The following is a 19,661-nucleotide window of genomic DNA, read 5'->3' on the forward strand; positions in this document are numbered from 1 at the left end:
ATCAATCAATGTAAATTAATCAATCTTTAATTAAAAAAAATCCCGAAAATGATTAGTAAATTAAAAAAATTATTGCCTACCAGCTCTGGGTTTTGCATGAAGGTTCAACTTCTCTGACTTCTGAGATTACAGACAAGATTTTAATTAATAATACTATTGGCTTCATTACTAGATTATCTTTCAACCTATAATTTATTATTTGAATCAGTTCATTGAACTGAAATATTTGCAGCAATTTCTTTAAATGTTTATGAACTTGGATTATTTAAAATACAAATGTAGGTAGGCTTACTAGACCTTTTAATGCCATAAGATTGTAATCACATAGGCCTAATTTCACATTTACAACTTAAGTATTGGAGCTGATTTACATTAATATTTGTGCTAGACTTTGTAATTCTTAAAATTTTATTTTCTGCAATGTTCCAAAGAGCATTGCTCTATTTTGGAACAAAACAATTTAATCTGACAGTTTGTTACAACACTATTCTTCATAAAACAATGCACATTAGCCTGTATAATATGAATTAGATCTAACATAAGAACTACAAACTGCACATTTGCACTTAAAATATTCATCAAACCGTTAGGGAAAGAGATTAAACATAACATTTAACTCTTAAATTGCCATACTTCATTTTAGTTATCACACTTATGCTTGTATGTGAACGGGATCAGAAATTAGCACTGCAAATGCACTTTTAACACTAATAATTAATTAAATCAAACACAAATGATATCAGTAACATCATACTTCATTTTTGGTGTTACAGTAAGCTTCCATAAATGTTTCTTTTTCTCAGAACATACATCAGAAAACTTTTCTTGAATTTAAACATTACAATAAATTTTTAAATACCTAATGATTTGTTACATAGCAAACCTTCAAAATATGATATACTTCCAATTTTTGGATAAACTGCATTGAAGTTTTGCATTGTTTGCCATGGAAAACTATGGAAATAAATAAACAAATAAATAATTAAAAATATAATATGTTAATATGTTCACTAAAGGTATGCAATGGATGGAGGATGCCCTACATTAATAATAATTAGTAACAGAGAACAAAGCAAATTTGTAGAGAAGAGACTTTTAACAGTAGTAGAATAATAAAATTCCGAAAAGGGCTGTTTCAAAAATTGCAAACATTCCTACACATAAGAAGCCCTTAATCTCAAAGACTTAATTCAGTATACTGGTCATTACCTGCTGCTTAAGATCTGTAAAGGTAAGGTAATTAAATTAATGGTGGAAAAGGTAATAAGCATTAGGTTTGTGGTCTTATAAATGTTGTCATTAGAGGCAAACATTAGGTCTCTGTTTTTAAGTGCTCACTTTTCTGTCACCAAAGTGATCTGGGTTTGATTCTCAGCAGGGTCATTAATGGATCTTTTGATAGTGGGGAACATAGCAAACATTGCAGTGGTTAGTTGGTTTTCTCAGAGTTCTTACGTTACTTCACCCATCCATTCTGTCATATCATTAGCATTTTATAGCCATTCATTTTTTTATAATGATCTAGAGGTCACCAAGCTGAAAGCTCAATTAATTTCCTTCATTGAGAGATATAAGGGTTGAGGATTTGAAGCAAGCAAGATAAACATTTTAATGTTGCTTGCTTCGTCTTCTTGACGCCGACCGCCAATGCTCCTCTATGTCGCATAGACCGCTATGCCTCATCAACGTCTCCTAGAAGCGTGTGCACCGAACGCGCCCGTGCGCGCAGCTAAGTGCAGTTCGTGCGACGAGGCGAACGCCATACAACGAGTGCTACACCGGCGCAAGGATCCGGCCGGGTGTGGCATATCCTTCCGCCGCACTACAACAAATTGTTATAATTATGTTTTTCCACAGGATTTTATTGAACATTATTTTTTATTAATTAATAATTAAGTCTTTGCAAAATCATGTTTCACGGTGCGATTTGTCCCGAACCTGGCCGGTTCAGTTTCCCGCGAAATTCACACGTTTCCGCGGGAGGGCTGGCGGGGGAGGGGGGTCGTGCGCGGCGACACCGCCAGTGTCCTTCGAGAGCTCAACCAGGCCGGCAGCCTGCGCGCAACGCGGAACCTTCAACCTTTGCATTCACCGACATGTAGTTTTCCATAGTGTAATTTCTTTTCAACCTTTTGTACAGTTCCGCGGTCGGCCTAAATTTACCATGAGGTACTTAACTTAATTCAATCAGTGCTCCGAGATGAGTGTTTTACGTCATACGTAAGTACTGTGGGGAGAGTATGTGTTTTTACGTCGGCGCTTCACGCCCAACCTAGCCTACAGGCTACTTAGTTTTGGCCCGCACGGGGCAGCCAGCAGGCGACACGTGCCATCCAACTTAATAACGATTCAGTCCCTGGGACACACCTAGACACCACGTAGAGTCGCCGGAGACACGGGCCTACGTGTTGCTAGCCCAGTTTATCAAGTGTAATGTGTTAGTGGAATAGTTGTTCGCCTAAGTGTAATTCGTCATGTCAGGGCTTACCATCGATGCGGGTGACTTTGTACCACTTAAGGCATGTTTACATGTATTTATAGAACCTAATTTATTTAAAACTAATTTATTAAATATGTGTATGGAAGTATTTTTAATGTGCTTTCTTTAGCAATATAGAACTTAATTTTCTGTGTAGTTTTAGAAAATTAAAAAATAGTAATGTTGTGGTACAAAGTCACCTACATGTGTTGGGTGACTTTGTACCGTGTTGGTAATTGTCGCATAAATAGTGTTGTATTGAGAACAGTTGTACAGCAGGTGAATTTGTTCCACTTTAAATATTAACTCCACACACAATATTAATGTTTTGGTTTAATTTGACTTCAATTATATTAACAAATTACATACTAAAACATTGAGAGCAAACTAAAAATGTCTTGAATAGGTGTTAAAACTTTTTTTTTTAGTTTAACACTACACAGACCAATGCTGGCTCAAAATTAAGTTTTCGATGGAAAAAAGGCCTCTTTTTGATACTTGCCGCACACAAGACATGTTCACACGATCAATCACTGCACTAATGTCATAAAATATTTCGTCTTTATCTTCAGGCCATTTCCAATATCCTTGCCCTGCCCTTTTCATACAAGAGACTTTAAGTTCTTTCTTTTGCCTGTTTATCTCAGTGATCCTCCCTGGATAAAATGTCCCTTCATAGTCTACAACAACAAATTCATTTACACTGTAGAGATCACCCTTAGATTGTGTTTTATTTTTCAAAGTTTGGATTGAACTGCTGGAACATGGCTGTTCTGTGAAGCTGTCAAACTCTTCAGCAGATTCATCAGGTGTATCATCAAATATGAGTTCACAGTTACCTGCTTCAGAGTCTGAACTAGAACTGTCCTGAGTATGACTTGCCTTTCTTGGTGCAAATTTCATTCTTAAACACTTTCCTTTCACACTTTTGGAGGACTTCTTCTTCAGTGCAGATTCTTCCAGATATTGTGCCACCTCCTCACTACTAATACTTTTCCCAGGTTCTACTGGAAGTCGTTTCCGTGAAGTAGACTTCGGGGATGTGAAATTCTCAGTGATGTGTTCAATGTATTCTTGAAAAGCTTGTCCAACACCATCAGAAATATTCAGGTCATTTAGTCCAAACTCTGGTAGGCTACCAATGGGCTGCCGACGATCCGTGGGGTAAATTCCAGTTTTCCTGAAACCAGCACGTACATTATCTGATGCTTTTGGAGCATTTGCTTTAAGCAACTCATGCAACAACTCAGGAAATGCTTGCTTTGTTACAGTAGTGTACTTCTTTCCTTCCTTGGTTTGTTTCCATGAGTGAAGAAGCTTTCTCCAATGGCTTTTTAATGGACTGAAAAAGGAAACATCAAAAGGTTGTAGTATATGTGTGCTATTGGGAGGTAGGCAGATAAATTTTGTTTTGACTTTGTCACATTGCCGCAAAACATACAAACTGATGTGTGATGTAAGGTTATCACATATTATAACTTTCTGTCCATCTTTCTTTTTTAACTCTGGGTAGAGAACAGTGTCAAACCAATTTTCAAAGGTGGCTTGTTCAAACCAACCACTCTTTGAAGCAGCATATCTGGTTCCGGGTGGGCCACCTTGAGTCCATGTTACCAAAGGTTGAGTTCCTTTATACACTACATATGGTGGTAGCACTTCTCCATTAGCAGTACCACAAAACATTACTGAATAGTTAACTTTACTGCTGTTCACAACCAACTGTGGATGTTTACTTTTTCTTGAAAAGATAACCTTCTTTTTTCTTGGATCATCATTGATGCCAGTCTCATCAAAGTTGAAAATATTTTCAGGTGGTACTCCATCCAGTTCCTGTTCCAAATGATCAAAAAAGTCTATTACAATTTTCTCTGTTACATTAGCACGTTTCTTGCTGATGTTGTGTGCAAAACGTTCACGCAATTCCTTGTCATGTCGTTTTAAAAACAGGTTACACCACTCACGGCCGGGATAGTTGTTTTTAAAGCACTTGATATTCTTCTTTTTCTTATCCAAGTAACTCTTGACAATGAAACGAAAATCAGTCTTAGTTATTGGAAAGCCCAAATTTGCTACACACGAAATATGTTGGACAAACTCTTTTCCTTCATCATCAGAAAAAACCTTCTGACCGCCAATTTTGCCACTGTGTAAACCTTTGGTCTTGTTTCGTATAGTCTGCCTAGGTATGTTGTAATGTGCAGAAGCTTTCCTTTCTGACATCTTTCCTGTTGCAATGTCTGTAAGGCATGCTTCCAACTTTTCATCTGAATATCTTCTGTAAGCCCTTGAGTCAGGGTGTGGCACATATTTATTGGGCATTTTGTGGATTTATATATCTGAAAACAGATTAAATCTGGTGTACTTAAATGTAATAACCTACTTGTTATTTAACCTACATACACAAAAATAAATATTAAACCAAAATATTAATGCCCGGGTGGATTTGTACCTGTGTGGACGACTTTGTACCACGTGGTACAAAGCCACCCTTGCTGAAACATAACCTTAAAATAAAATATTTTGAAGAAACAGTTCGATAAAACATTCTGGAAGTGGCTAAATACATACCTGGTGGTAGAATATCAAAGGAGCCAGTTTTAAAATCGTAAGTTAATTATGTTTTTGTACAACACTTCACAACACTAAAAAAACCAATGAAAATATTGACCATCATGCATAGCAGCCATTTTGAAAACACATGTATTATGCAGAGTAGTATGCAATGTTGTCATATTGCAGCAACAACTGTGCAAATTTTAACTATCGTGAAGAAGGACAATTTTTTTTTGTTTAATGGTTATTAAATATTATTTGATAAAATGCTCAATGGCACAAAGTCATCCTCACAGGACAAAGTCACCCGCATCGACTGTATGTATCACCGTCGTACGGCAGTGCGCCACCAAACTTAATAACGATTCAGTCCCTGGGACACACCTAGTCACCACGTAGAGTCGCCGGAGACACGGGCCTACGTGTTGCTAGCCCAGTTTATCCAGAGCTAGGTATTAGTGTAGTGTATTGTGCTTCAAAATATCGTGTGCCATGTCAGTGTCTTTTGTAACTTTCGCGTCACGTATACGAGTCTGCCCCTCACGCACATAAGAATCGTGAGCCGCCACTGAGGAAGTGAGCTGCGCGTGTGACGAGTCGCGTCGGGCAAACCGTTACGGCCAGAACGGGCAGCACCATGTATTGGGCTGTGCTGTATTAAATTCACCAACTATCTGAAGAGGTTTTGTGTTATTATTCAGGCGTCCCGAGTGGCCTCAACAGCTCGGGGGGCCCTACTGCGTTGACCCCTACCTCTAGCCACAAGGCCGAACCTTCCCTGAGAACACGAACCTAACAAAATCACGTCTAAATAATCAGAGGTAGCGGGGACGGCGTCATTCTATAGAAAATTTAAATCTAATATTTTGAATTGCTCCTGTGCTGCACTACTTCTAACAGAACGAGTAACCTGCACTTTTTAAGGCATCAAAGAAATTGTTATAACCGATTTCACTGTCTACATATCCCGGAATAGTGTTATCTTTATCACTTTTGGTACAATTTTGCAATTTATCTCTTGCTAGATCAAAAAACGATATCATTGTTCACGTTCAAAAGCTGTAGCTATAGCCCGCGCTTTTCTACTACCGAAGTTACCCGATCGAGCGACGTAATTCGGAACTGTTCGTGCATGTCGATCTATGGGGGTGAAACTTAGGCTGTCCTTAGGAACAGGCCCAACTAACGACACTACGACCTCTCTGCACTTTGGCCGTGGGCTTTCGGTGTAGGCCACCCCTGTCAAAAATAAATAAATAATAGCTGCGGGATTCATTAAAATATTTGATTACATTAATTTATTATGTTATTGTATTACCTTTATTTTGAATTGCAGTTTTAGAAAATAGGTTGACGGCGTTAATTTTGTAACTTCTTTTGATTTATTTGGACCCAGCTTATTTCAGTAACTAGAATCTTTCAATTATCGTTTTTATTTTTAGTTTTGTAGTGTGAATTTTGTGATCACATCAATTACTTTCTTCATTTACGAAAAAAAATGTTATTCATACAGCCGTGGGTGCACATCTTTTGTCTGATAAAATAAAGGGTTAGTTAAGTTGGGTAACCTGGGTAATCAGAATGGCCGTGTCTAGAGAGGAATCTGGATGTTGTTTCCCGCAGTTTTGATACTACATAATAGTTTATTTAGACAATTCTTTTTGTCGATATGTGTTTTACTTTGTGTTTGTAATGATCTAGTGTATGATCATGAAATGTCATTTGGTTTTTAAAAACTGACGTGGTGTATTACATGTATTCGACAATGTTTACGGTTTTCGATTGAGTGTTCGTTCCGTTGACAAGCTCTAGTGTTTCAAAGGATTATCAATAGTCTGTATGTTACATTTGAGGTAAGTTTTATGATTTAATTTATTGTGATAGTAACAAGAATTGTTTAAGGATAATTCTTCCAGATGTAATGAATAATCAAGCACTAAACTATTCTTTATCAGTAGAGCATTTAATCTAACCTAAATGTGTATTTGCGATTTATTTTCAATGTAGTATTTTTGACGTGTGAGTATGCTAATGTAAATGTATTGTTAGTGTTTGGACATTAATTCAGCGACTCATTCTTGTTTACTTATATTCGACGTAAGCGTTGGCAAAGCGAATATCGATCCAACCGTTAATAGCTTAACGTTTTGAAAACCGAAAACGTCTCGTTGCTATTTTATTTAAGTTTAAAGCTTTGACAACGATAAAAAATATAACTCTTAACAATGGGTTACAGGAAATGCCCCACATAATGTACTTGTATTAATTAATGGTAATCATGCTCATTTTGTCAACTATTAGTTAAGAAAGTGGTTTTTGTCAGATATGTTAATGACAGTGGAAAAGAGTGCACTTTTTTTAAATGTGGATATATCTTGTATAGGTTAACTCAATTATAATTAAACTTCTAATAGCTGTATTGTGAAATAATAAGTAAATTTAAATATGAATGACAGGTGATGGGAGTAGTCTAGATCCTGATTCCATAATCCTGATAACACCAAGATGGCGTCGATTACATCATTACCACCCCTACATTATTACAGGACAAGCATGGAAATATGGGGGTTTTAAGAAGAGAACTATTAACTGCTATTTTTCATGCATTTCATTTTTTGAATAAAATACTTTTTCAGTATCGTAAACTAGACTATTAACCCCCCCTTCCCACATACACACACAGCTTTAATGTATATTGTTATATCAATATTTTATTATCAAATAAATTATGCCTGTAGACATTACAACTTATATCATTGTAACATATAACAGCATTCCCTATTTATTTTAAAACTTCATGATAATGAAAAATAAACATTGCAGGAATAGTGATGAGTTATGAGGAATAAAATATGTGGTTTGTAGGCATCCTTAATTAAATAAAAAACTGTATAATTTGATTTTTATAGCTTAAAGGCCCTAAATGTCTCTAAAATTCACCATGGATCCTATAAAATGCCTTAATAAACATGTTATTCAAGTTGCTTAAAAATTAAAATCTCATTACTGTTTGTGTAGTATTTTATTATTTTGCATTGGACTGTCAGCAAAGCAATGTTTTGCACTTGCTTTTTATTAGTGTGAAACAATGCTGTTTAGCTATTAACATACTCGTGTCTGGTTTTCTTTTGTCAGTGGTGAAGCAGAGAAATTTCGTTATTTTAATTTTCCAATCGTAATAATATTTTGAATTATAAGTTACAAAGAAATCTATTGATACTCATGTACATATGAAGACATAAAACCTTAAAGGGTTCCTTAAAAACTTCTAAATTTTTATTTCTATGAAGAGATTTGAACCTTCACAATATCAGCATTGAAAAAGACTTGACCGGGAGGGATTGTATTCTACTTCACGATACAGCAAAAATGTTATGGCAAAAATTCTAAGTTTTACCAAATTAAATACCAGTAACTATTTCACTTAACATTGCAAATTAAATATACACAACACATCTCTACCCTAACACATCAAACAAAACATTTAAAAGCCATAAAAAACCACTAACCATTCTAGGTTTTATGGTGACAATCATTTACTGTCAATATTTCTCTTGTAGAAATTAAATTTACACAAAAAAATTTGCCATTTTTCCATTTGATTTATTCAATATCACGAAACATGAACCATTGCTATCCTGTTCACAACTACAATCACACAACCATTCTCTTCTCTCGTGACTACTACACTTATTTCCACTCACATACAATACATCTCTTAATACCTAGTTACCTACTAAATACTTATTGTATATGTACTTATTTATTCGCTTTATAAAATTTTTGATTCTTCTTATTAATTCACTCCTCATAATACAATCACTTTAAAAGTTTTATATTTTTTTATTTTTCGCAGCGTTATTTTGGCTTTCGCTGTGGCAAATTGTCCTGTGTTCCACAATTCAATTTGTTATCATTGGCTAACTTCCATGATGTCATACATTTCCCCTACTTTATTTTCAACTAATTGTAAGTACGGTATCAAATTTTGAGCATGACCTTGTAGATTTTGTCTGTCGTGTGAAACAGATTTCTAACGTCGGCGTATTTGCATAGAGAATTAAAAGAAGTTAATTCTGAAGAAGATTTCTTAGAAAAAAAATTCTAAAATTCTATTTTTTTTTTACTTCTTGACATATTTTTGAAACATTTTCTATAAGGGTAATAGTGTACTGTTTTTGAGTGGTTAGGATTAAAATTAGCATAAAATGATTGTTTAGGTAAGGTTAGGTACTTATGTTATAAATACTGTGAAATATTGTGAGTGGTTGGATAAAAGATTAGCTACATAAAAAATTTAATTTAATAGTAAGGAAGACTTGTTAGGTTATGTTATCTAATTTTGTATTGATAGTTCCTAACCAGTAGTTAAAACAATTTTACTGTATTTTTTATTGAGCTAACTTAATGAACCCTTTTTAAGCAACAGCTCTCACTATTTTGAAGTATTTAAAATGTAACTAACCACCAAACAAACCAACCATTCTAGCAATATCACAGTATTTATATTATATAAACATAAATTAATGTAACCACTGGTTAAAATGGTAAACTACTTGTAGTACCACAATGCCCTTTTAAAGAATTTTTTGCAAACATCTCAGAAAATTTTAGAATTTTTATTTTATGTTTTTTGGAAAAGAGGCTCTCATTTAACTTAAATTTGAAATTAAATGAACCTCAAATTGCTATGGTAGGAATATTCTGTTACAATGCCCCTTAAGCTAATTTTAGCTTGCCTTATTACTCTGCTATTGCATTACTTAAGTAATTATTTTCTTTCATGGCCACCAAGGGTAAAAAAATCTCGCTGCTGTTCCACACAGTCAGCTGTTATTGTCCCCACTCCCCGACATGGTTGTTTCTCCATAAAAGAAGATACATCTCCAACCAAATGCCGGGAGTGGGCAAAAGTAAATCACAGAGTAGTATAAATTTATGGCTGCATTATTAGCAGTGAGATAGAAAAGTAATTCCAAACCAACACAGTATTTAAATTCATGAAATTGATCTTGCCAGGCACTAACGCGCGAACAAATGTACAAACATGGCAATGTACAAGGCACATGAATAATCAAAAAGAAATTACAGCTAAAATAAAACAAAGTTAAAAATTATTTCTTTATTTTTTTTTACTAAGACAAAGTGTAAAATTATCATGTGTGCAATCTTTCTATCAAAAAGAAAGGGGCCTTCAATATTGAAGCAAAGAACATAGAATAATAACTATGCGAAATTAACCACAATGCAATTAATTTCATAATAAAATATGATAGGCTTTTAAATAGGTAATAAGAGTCTTGGGGTGCAGACACGAAAAAAAAAAAATTAAAATTTTCCAAAGTTGAAACGAGACATTAAGATGGTCAGCAAAAGAAATTTAAAAACCGTTTCTCACAAAAATAGTAAGATTCGTTCACATCCCTGCACTAGGCTGACAGTTCTACGATTCACGTTGAAGACCTGCAGGCACAGGTGACGTCACTGACGGGGCATTCAAAAAAACGAAAGGGCAAACTCATGGGTAAGCTACGGCGCAAAGGGTGGAGCAAGGTTTTTAAACTGCAATCCACTTACTTGTAGTCCAGGGCTGTCAGCGTGATGTAGAGCGTACTTATGAACCATAGCAAGGTCTGTCTTCTTACGCCCTCACACTTCACGATCCTTGATGAGCATGCTTGCTAGTAGAGCCGTGGCAAAGTCAACTTGACCCTCCCTCTTCTGTATCACCAGCACACAGGCGAAAAATACACATGCCACCTTGTGAATAGCTGATGCGCTGACACCATTAACTCTCATGCACTCATAACCACTGTTCAGCTCCTAATCCTTTTCACATTTAATGTGGACGAAACAAGAGGCATGCCCAGTAAAATATTTCTACTCACGCCGCGCGAAGTTCAGCACGGAGACTGATGTGTACAGTCCGGACGGCGTGACTCTACTCCCAGATCCTGTCTCCCTCATCTGCCACCACTGCGCCCGAGCGCTAGTGTCGCACGTCACATGAGGACTCGCACGTAGAATAAATAATCAAACAGTGCCCCACACAGATAATTATAAAAAATAATATAACTATAAACATGTTAAATATTTAAATGAAAAAGGGGGTTGTCTGTAAAGTCGGTTTACGGACGATAATTTTACGTGATAACGTCATATGAAAACATTGATGAAAAATTGGCTACATTAACCTGTTCGATATTATAGAAGATTTTCTCACACGGTGGTTGGCCGGTTCTTGCACGCTCTGCTCAGGCGGAACGTGACACTTTTTCGTGCGTGCAGCTGGCGTTCATCGATTTATAAGAAGTTATCACGTCAAAAATAATAAAAATATTACATGTGACTGATATTACAAACTTACACACTAGTTAAAATTACAGAATACAAATCTTTTAGCGCCTGCTGGTGCTATAGCCAGCCTTAAGTAAACAAAAGCCCAAGGAAAGTGTTAAAATAAAATATATACCAAAGGTAAAATAAATTAAATTATAATTGCTGATGAAAGAGTTTTATAAAAACAAGGAAAATTAAAATATGTTAAAATTAACACAACAGCATTAAACAACAAAGAAAATATATGCCAGTGGCATGATGATGCCATACCAGTATGCTCTACGGTAGTTAAGCATAGTGAGCTGTATGTTTTGTATTCCTTATGTTGAGAATTGCGATTCCATCTTGGTACAGTAACATGAAGCCTGATTGAAATTTGTTTCCAAATGTTTTGGCCAAGAAATAATCACTTGATGGGTCACTTAAGTAGGTAACAAACATTCTTTGGAGTAATATCCTATATAAGCTAGGTACACGATGGGCCTACACATTACCTACTCCATGAAGCTGGAGTAACACATCAGCTCACTAGGGTGTCTTGTTATCTCATGTTCAGTGGATTTTGTTATTGTTTGGTAGGGTTGTAAGTTGCACAGCTATGCACTAAAGCTTAAGGGGCGCGACCGTCACGATAGCAGCCGGCTCGGGACCACTCGGTAACCGCTCGGTGCTCATACATGAGGGGGTGTTGGCCTCGTGTCCATTGCCATGGCCCCTGAAAGGCCTGACACTTGGTGGGTACATGTGGAAAGTAGTGGCTCCTGGGAAAAAGGTAGTGGTTAGTTATCTAGCAGGGTGACGATTGGTCAGGAAATTCGGGAAAACCTGGAATTACCCAGGAATATTTTGCCTCTGGAATAATACTGGAAATACCCAGGAATTTATTCACCCCTCGGGAGATTTGCTATTCTTCCATACTGTAATTATCGTCTAACGTTAAAGTCGTTGATTATGTACATCTGCAATTGATATAGATATTGAATATATATTAAATAGCAATGGATTGTGTAATAAATATTTATTTTTAGAATAAGAGACAACATGGGAGTCAGCATCCACAGACGAAAGCGTGATCGGCAATCCTGTTTTCCATTCATGTTTACGTGTGTGACTGTGACGCTCAGAGAAACGTTTTCAGAACCTGACGCCAGAGCGCAGCAGAATTAAGATTGTTTACCGTGCGTAATTCCAATTTTCTTAAATAAATAAATAAATAAATAAAAAAAAAGAAGTTTAATATTTTATTCATTGGATAATTTATGGATTCAGTTTATTAAATTTTCATACGGTATATCTTTTAACTAATTGTTGTTGGTTTTATAACAGCTAATACTTTTTTAGGTGTAAACTTTTATCTTGTCAATAGTTGGCAACACTTCATCTAATGTACCAATATCATTGTATCTGCAATGTGCATTTGCGCGGAAAGTAACGTAATTCGGCATTTTGTTAGAATATGTTTGCGTGGGCAGGCTTAAAAATAAATTTAAATTTTAAGTATAATTTAGTATATATGATGAGTTAAATATTCTGGAAAAATGAAAATAAATTTCTGGAAAACCTGGAAATACCCAGGAATTTTATTCTAGGGTTGGAGTAGTCACCCTGTCTAGGAGAGAGACACATCTGATAAAAAAAAAAGCAATTAGAATATATTATTTCCTTCTTGACATTTTTTTCTTATTCTTTTAAACTGCAAAGTGTTGGGTTGTATTATTCCATTACGTGCAACACAATTAATTTTAGTAGCATGTTTATAGAAGGATATGATTCTGGACATGTTGAATGCTGCAAGCAAGATGTGTACATGTTCTCAGTGTTTGTAAGTCATTGCGGTTGCTGATTCTTGCAAAAAAAAAAATGTTGGTTGAGTTAGGTTTAGTTGCATTAATAAATTTAAATTTCTAAGTAGTACGTTAATGTAGCCACCCTAATGTATTCACAACCATTCACACGTAAACTACTTAAAGTATTGCAATACGATTTTACATAATGATTAGAAAGAATTGCCAGCAAGTAAAAAAATTTTTTTTTTTTTTTTTTCTTTTTCAGATTCATTCGTCTCCTATATAATTACGCTGAAGAGAAATTGTTTGTTAGGGTATGTTCGCAAATGCTAGTATTACGTAAACTTGTTAAAATATTAAATTCGTAAAAAAATTAGTTCCTTTTTTTATATTTGCTTAACATATTTTGCTATTTAGTTATTACTCACATTGTATCAAAACAGCTGCTACTTTCACCATGTATGACAGCACAGATAACCTACTGATGATCTGATGTACCTTTAATGGGTTAGTCCCAGGGAAATGCAGATTCGTGACAAACTCATGGACCAATCATGCAGAGAATCACTACCATCTAACCTATCCTTTACGAGTCAACCGTAGGGAACCAACCACGTGTTTGACAAGATTCTATGTCTCAGCTAACACTCAAGTATGTTTATCATCTAGACATATTTTTGATTTATCAATGAATTTCACTTTTTCTGTAATGTATAGGATTGACACGTTTTTCATTACACAACAGTTCTGACATCCAACTTCTGAACCCAAAATAAAATACTATACATTAATGAAACTTAAGAATAAGCAGTCAGATAAAAGAATTTTTTACGGGAATTAGATTGCTAGTTAACTGTAAGTAGCTCTTATATTTGTTGAAATGATTTATAAGTCTGTATACAATATTATTGATTTTTTTAAAGTAACTAAAAAGGGTGGCTTACTGCTATTAAAGGATGGCAATTTTTTTATTTGCCAGTAGTTTAAATAATGTAGAAACAGTTAAGGTTGTGGTTATAACTAATAAAAATAAATAAATCATCTAACTATTTGTTTCTATTAGAAAGAGGACCTAATATGGAATTCAGGCCTGTGTTGTTACCATTGTTAGTTTTTTGGGTTATGATTATGAAGTTAGATAATTTGATTTGTACTTTTAATTCTACATCATATTTTAAGGTTACCTCTCATATGTAATGTCCCATGCATGACAAGACTGCGCGCCAGCTCAGAGGCGACACCGCGTTGGAAGCACCAGCGCGCGTAACACTGACACACATACACCCTTGCGAGGTGGGCCTTTTAACAAGATTAATTTAAGTTGTATCATATTACAGACTAGGGGAGAATAAACTGGCTTCTCAAATGGACAGTGCAGATAAAAAAGTTTAGGACACCATATCACAAAAGTAAAGAAAAAGTCTTAGATTAAAGTGTGTGATACAATTTGTCTCCCATGAATCAATTTTATAACTACTGCTCAAATTATATAATTTTGCTTATTCAGTCTACTCTGTCTGATCCAGTTGGGTTCACTCACTGTACCTCTATGATACTGTGTTTCTTAAATAACTGCAAGAGCAATCCAATGAAAGGGAAAAAAACTGTATTATCTTTGAAAGAATTGTGCAATGGGAGTGCATGACTTGATGTGAGCTTTTGGACATACGCCATTGCTAATGTATGTCTGTAGAAGAAAACTACAAAAAACACAAAAGACAAAAAACACAAAAGACAGAAAACACAAATTAAGCAAAAAATTGCTGTTGTCAACAGGATATATACACCACATAATATTCCATAACAGGAATATGGTCAACAAACAAAGAAAAACAAAGAAAAATGGACTAACAGAACGAAAAAAAAACCCACAAATGATGACAGCACTAAAAATATTGAACCCAAAAAATTCAGCACAACAGTTGAAAAGAGACAAAAACACAGCAAAACGAAAAGACAAAACAAACACAATAGTTTTCCAAAAACAGAAAAGAACGAAAAAAACACCCACAAATGATGACAGCACAAAAATATTGAACCAAAAAAAAAGGCTGAGCAAGATGTAGTCCATTCTCTGATAAATAACCTCATATTTCCAGCCCCTACTCATTCGCACCTGTGTTTTCGTACCATGTGCGTCTCTGCCTGAGGACGGGAGCAGATAGCAGTTCCCGAAACGTCGCTTGTTTTTTTTTTTAGCTTTTTGTCATCATTACTATTGGTTAAGGGCTATTTCTGTCAATTCAATAGATATCTTGAATTACCTAGTTCTTCTTTTTCACAAATATTTTCAATGGATATTGACCAAGTGTTAAAAGTTGCACAAGTGATGATAATCATAAACAATTGCACAATATTATGTTACACTTGGTAAACATTCATTGAAAATATTTGTGACAGAACAACAAATGCAAATTTACAGAATTAGTCTTTCAAGCAAATTATTAACTTTCCGTGTGAGACCAAGTGTTAAGGAGTATGAGGGCTCACCATCCTGGATTTTTAAATGTTTTGCCGCAGCTTGCAATACAGCTTGCATGTTACAATGTTTGGCGTGATTATAGCACTTTTTTAAGTCAACATTCATAGATTGGGAAGTTATGACAACAGTTGTAGTCACCTGTGTCAGTTGTAGTTTACTTCCAGCGGTTACAGCCTGGAAGCTGTAGAAAATATCAAATTGTAAAAAGGTGTAAAACAGGACTCTACAAATTTCGGTCACCATCACAACTAAGTTTATCTTGCTGGCAAATAACTTCTGCCAAAATACTGAGATATACAGTGGTTTTGTTAAAAACATTGGCCAATTTTGTTGTTACAAAATCCAGTACAGAAGTTACTGGGACCAAGAAAAAGGGACAATATTTAAGTTGCATTAAGTTAACACTAATTACTGATACAGGGTGGCCACTCACCGGGAAAACCGGGAAAACCGGGATTTATCAGGGAAATCACGTTGATCGGGAATTATCAGGGAAATGTCAGGGAATTTTTTTAATAACCGGGAATTTTTTGTGTCATGTACATTTCCCTGCCAACCATTACGGATTTTCCGTAATTATTACGGATTTAACACAATATTACGGAATTACGGAACATCGCTGGTTTATTACGGAAACGAGGCTTTGTGCTGCTGGGTAACGGAAAAAAAATTCCGTTTCTGGTGTGCGTGTTTCGTGAACGCAGTTCGAATACATCACGTGGTTGCGCAGATAACGGAACTGATAAATGTGCGCATGTACTGTCGAAATAAGTAGATTAATTGTTGTGTTTTGTAATAGAAATGGTACGGTATTACGTCCGTTGTACGATACAACTAGTACATATTCTCGGACTTTTCGTCTGTTAGCTACTTACATCACGATAATTTTTGTACGGTACTTTGGCTAACCTGTCTTGTGTTATTTACTTTCTTGAAAGCCATTTTTTCCATCAAAGTGTTTTTGTCGTGTGTACAGACGTGAAACCTTTTTATGTTGTTCGATAGTGTTGTGTTCTTCAGTGCCGGTTGTAGAAATGAAGCGTGTGACAGAACAATGTGTATCTGGGTCAAAAAAAAAAACGTTATTCTTCAGAACTTTCGACCAAACTATATTAAAGAATGGCCATGCTTGTCATCTTCAAATGTTTTGGAACGCCACGCTTTTTGTAATGTATGCACGTGGGACTTTTCGATTGCGCATGGTGGAAGGGATGACTGAGGACGGCATATTGAATCAAAGAAACATGCAGAACATTTTAAAGCCGTGACGAGCAATAAATCTATATCGTCGTTTTTCGCTACATCTGAAGAAACGAAAGTAACAAACGCAGAGTTATTGTTTACAAGTTTTTTGGTAGAACACAATTTACCGATAGCAGTAGCCGATCATTCGGATAATTTGTATAGAGCTATGTTTCCGGACTCAAAAATTGCACAGAAATACAGCTGTGCGAGAGCAAAAACATCTGCTTTAGTGGAGTATATGGCTGGTGAAACTAAATTGAAACTGTTGAATCTTTAGTAAGTGGACCATTTGCTTTAGCTACAGATGGGAGTACTGATTGTAATGCAGTGAAGATTTATCAATTAGTTGTTTCACAACTAGAAATGTTACACTTCAAAAATGAATTAAAGAACAGTTATCAAAAGTTGTGTGAAAAAATGTTTGAGCACTCGCCACTGAAATACCCCATTACATAAAACAAAACACAGACTGCATGTCATTGAACGGGACGCTATAATGTAAAGTGACATATTTAAAATGTATTTGTTATTTAACGAACTTCCGTATGTATATAATGAAGAAAATACAGCAGGGTGCTAAAATATGAGTAATCTCTTTCTATAATATATTTTTCATCAAAAGTATATTTTTTTTTGTAATTGTAAATATCAGGGAAATATTGAATTTTTAATCAGGGAAATCAGGGAAAAATCAGGGAATATTTTTGGTGACTGTGAGTGGCCACCATGTGATATTTTATCAAGTTGCTATATAAGTACTGTTTAGTACTTGAATGTTTAAATAAAATATAAAAGTAGAACTGCTCCAAAAAGTATTTTTTTATCATCAGCTCCTAGATTTTGTGCCTGGCTCCTAAACTGTAAGAATTCTGTGAGGCCTGGTGAGATATAATTTGTACCTTTCTCATGATCTAAGTTTGGGTAAAAAATTAAATAGCTTTAAAATAAAACTCTCTCGCAAAAAATTTGAGGAACGTCAGATAGTGGGGACCAATCTCGTTGAATACACCACCAGGACATAATAAAAATGCATTTAGAATAATACCTGTATCTCTGGATTAGTGAACCATCTTTCATTTTCACATATTTTTTAATGAGGACACTTAGTACGGAACTAGATGTCCTGTAGAACTGGTTCAATCACGAAACTGTGATGAGAGGAAACATGTGTATTGGTATCACAAAGTTACCTACATAATGCAATCCATTTTCGTTTACTGTTTTAGAATGGATTGGTAAAACCATTTCACGTATGATGTTGGTTAGGAGTTGAGGTGTACTCAATTCTGACCTGTACACGTAACCCAGTAAATGTAAATGAATGTGGTGTTAAATGTTTGGTACCTTTAGGCCCACTGGTTTGTATTCATGTTAGAAACAATGTTCACTGGTAGGCATTATTAGATATTTCCTTCAACACAGTATTTTTGCGTTATGTAATCCAGTTTGCAAGCTGACGTTTGGAGATCGAACATTCTTAGTTACGGTGTGTTCTACTCTGTAACAACACAGCCAGTGTCTGTAAGATAAGACTGAGGTTAGTTTTCAACTGTGTGTTGTGTGTGCGGCAGGGTCTGGATGGTGTTTTAAGAGGACCGCACAATGCCACACGACATAGTGTATCCGCAGGGCTGCCGCCCTGTCACTGATGACCTGGGTTCCGATGAGCTCATCCGCAGACTCAAGGTACAGTTCAGTAGTTGTTTTATTTGTGCCTCCAGGAATAACTTTATACTAGAAATTAAAAAAATATGTCACAATCTTTTTTTTAATAGAATTTTGTGCGATGATTGTGAAGTCCAAGAGCTTAACTGAAATAATTTAAAGAAATTTTTTATTACATTTTTTAATTGTTTATCTGGCACTTTGAATGCATACAACATTATTATTTGTAGAGTATTAATCACGGATGCAACCACGTGTGTACTAGCACAGGGTTGTTCACGTTCTGGAAAGTCAGTGAATTTGGAATTGGTCAGGGAAAATCAGGGATCCATCTGAAATTCCGAAAAAATAATGGAAATTCTCTAGTGATGATAATTTAAGGGGAAAATGTAATGCTCCAGTTTTTCATTGTCAAGACTGGAAAAAATTTATTTTTCCCCAGTTTGTGTTTTATAACATAGTCATGCACATTATAAAATGGTGTATGCTAAGTTATTTTTGAAATAAAGAGAGTAGAGAGAGAACTAGGCCAGCTATGGAGATGGTGGATTCTTGTTTTTTTTTTTTTTTTTAAATTTAATACTGAAAATTGGAATATAAAAAATTAATTAAAAAAAAAAAAAGAAGGAAATTTGAAAGTTTGTAGAGGGAAACTGAATTACAGATTTTAATGGACATCCTGCTCTAGATTTCTATCCCATGTTTCTCTTTACTGTTGAGTAGATGATGCCCTCTGCACAGAAGAGAGACTGTTGAGTAGATGATGCCCCGTGTGGTAGGAAGGGTGGCTGTGTGGAGTGGATGACGCCCTGAGTGTGTAGAAGGGTGACTGTGGTGCGCAGACGCTGGCCCACACGCTGCAGGCCATGGGGCAGGACGAGGGCATGTACCAGCAGTACATCCCGCTGGCCCTGCACCTCGCGGAGGACCACTTCCTCATGCACCAGAGCCGCGATGTGCAGCTGCTCATCGCCTGCTGCATCGCCGACGTGCTGCGCGTCTACGCCCCGGAGGCCCCCTACAAGGACCCGGAGCAGGTCAAGGTGCGGTGCCAGGCCCACCTTCCGCAATACCAGCTGCCAGAGTTACGCTTTTAATAAGGAGAATTTTA

At 35.8% G+C, this 19,661-nt stretch overlaps 2 protein-coding genes across 4 annotated transcripts in view; one reads left to right on the forward strand and one right to left on the reverse strand.

Annotated features, from left to right (window-relative positions):
* Positions 1-3,152: 3,152 nt before the first annotated feature.
* On the reverse strand, positions 3,153-5,171 carry LOC134528877 (uncharacterized). The gene is made up of 3 exons (XM_063362543.1): positions 5,048-5,171; positions 3,393-4,815; positions 3,153-3,159 (listed from the first exon to the last, which is right to left on the reverse strand). The coding sequence occupies exons 2-3, from the start codon at positions 4,796-4,798 to the stop codon at positions 3,153-3,155; spliced, it is 1,413 nt and encodes a 470-aa protein (XP_063218613.1). The 5' UTR covers positions 4,799-4,815; positions 5,048-5,171.
* A 1,326-nt stretch (positions 5,172-6,497) lies between these two features.
* Positions 6,498-19,661, forward strand: part of LOC134528532 (sister chromatid cohesion protein PDS5 homolog B) — a 70,735-nt gene continuing 57,571 nt past the window's right edge. Inside the window, exons 1-3 of one of the 3 annotated variants that reach the window (XM_063362234.1) lie at positions 6,498-6,885; positions 18,457-18,571; positions 19,393-19,593. In XM_063362234.1, the coding sequence (XP_063218304.1) occupies positions 18,488-18,571; positions 19,393-19,593 (285 nt within the window). In that variant the 5' untranslated portion in view covers positions 6,498-6,885; positions 18,457-18,487. Of the gene's footprint in view, positions 6,886-12,650; positions 17,162-18,456; positions 18,572-19,392; positions 19,594-19,661 lie in introns of those variants that run through there. The other 2 variants (XM_063362236.1, XM_063362235.1) reach the window with 2 other exon arrangements.

This window comes from Bacillus rossius, chromosome 1, assembly GCF_032445375.1.
Source record: "Bacillus rossius redtenbacheri isolate Brsri chromosome 1, Brsri_v3, whole genome shotgun sequence".
Classification (NCBI taxonomy): domain Eukaryota; kingdom Metazoa; phylum Arthropoda; class Insecta; order Phasmatodea; family Bacillidae; genus Bacillus; species Bacillus rossius.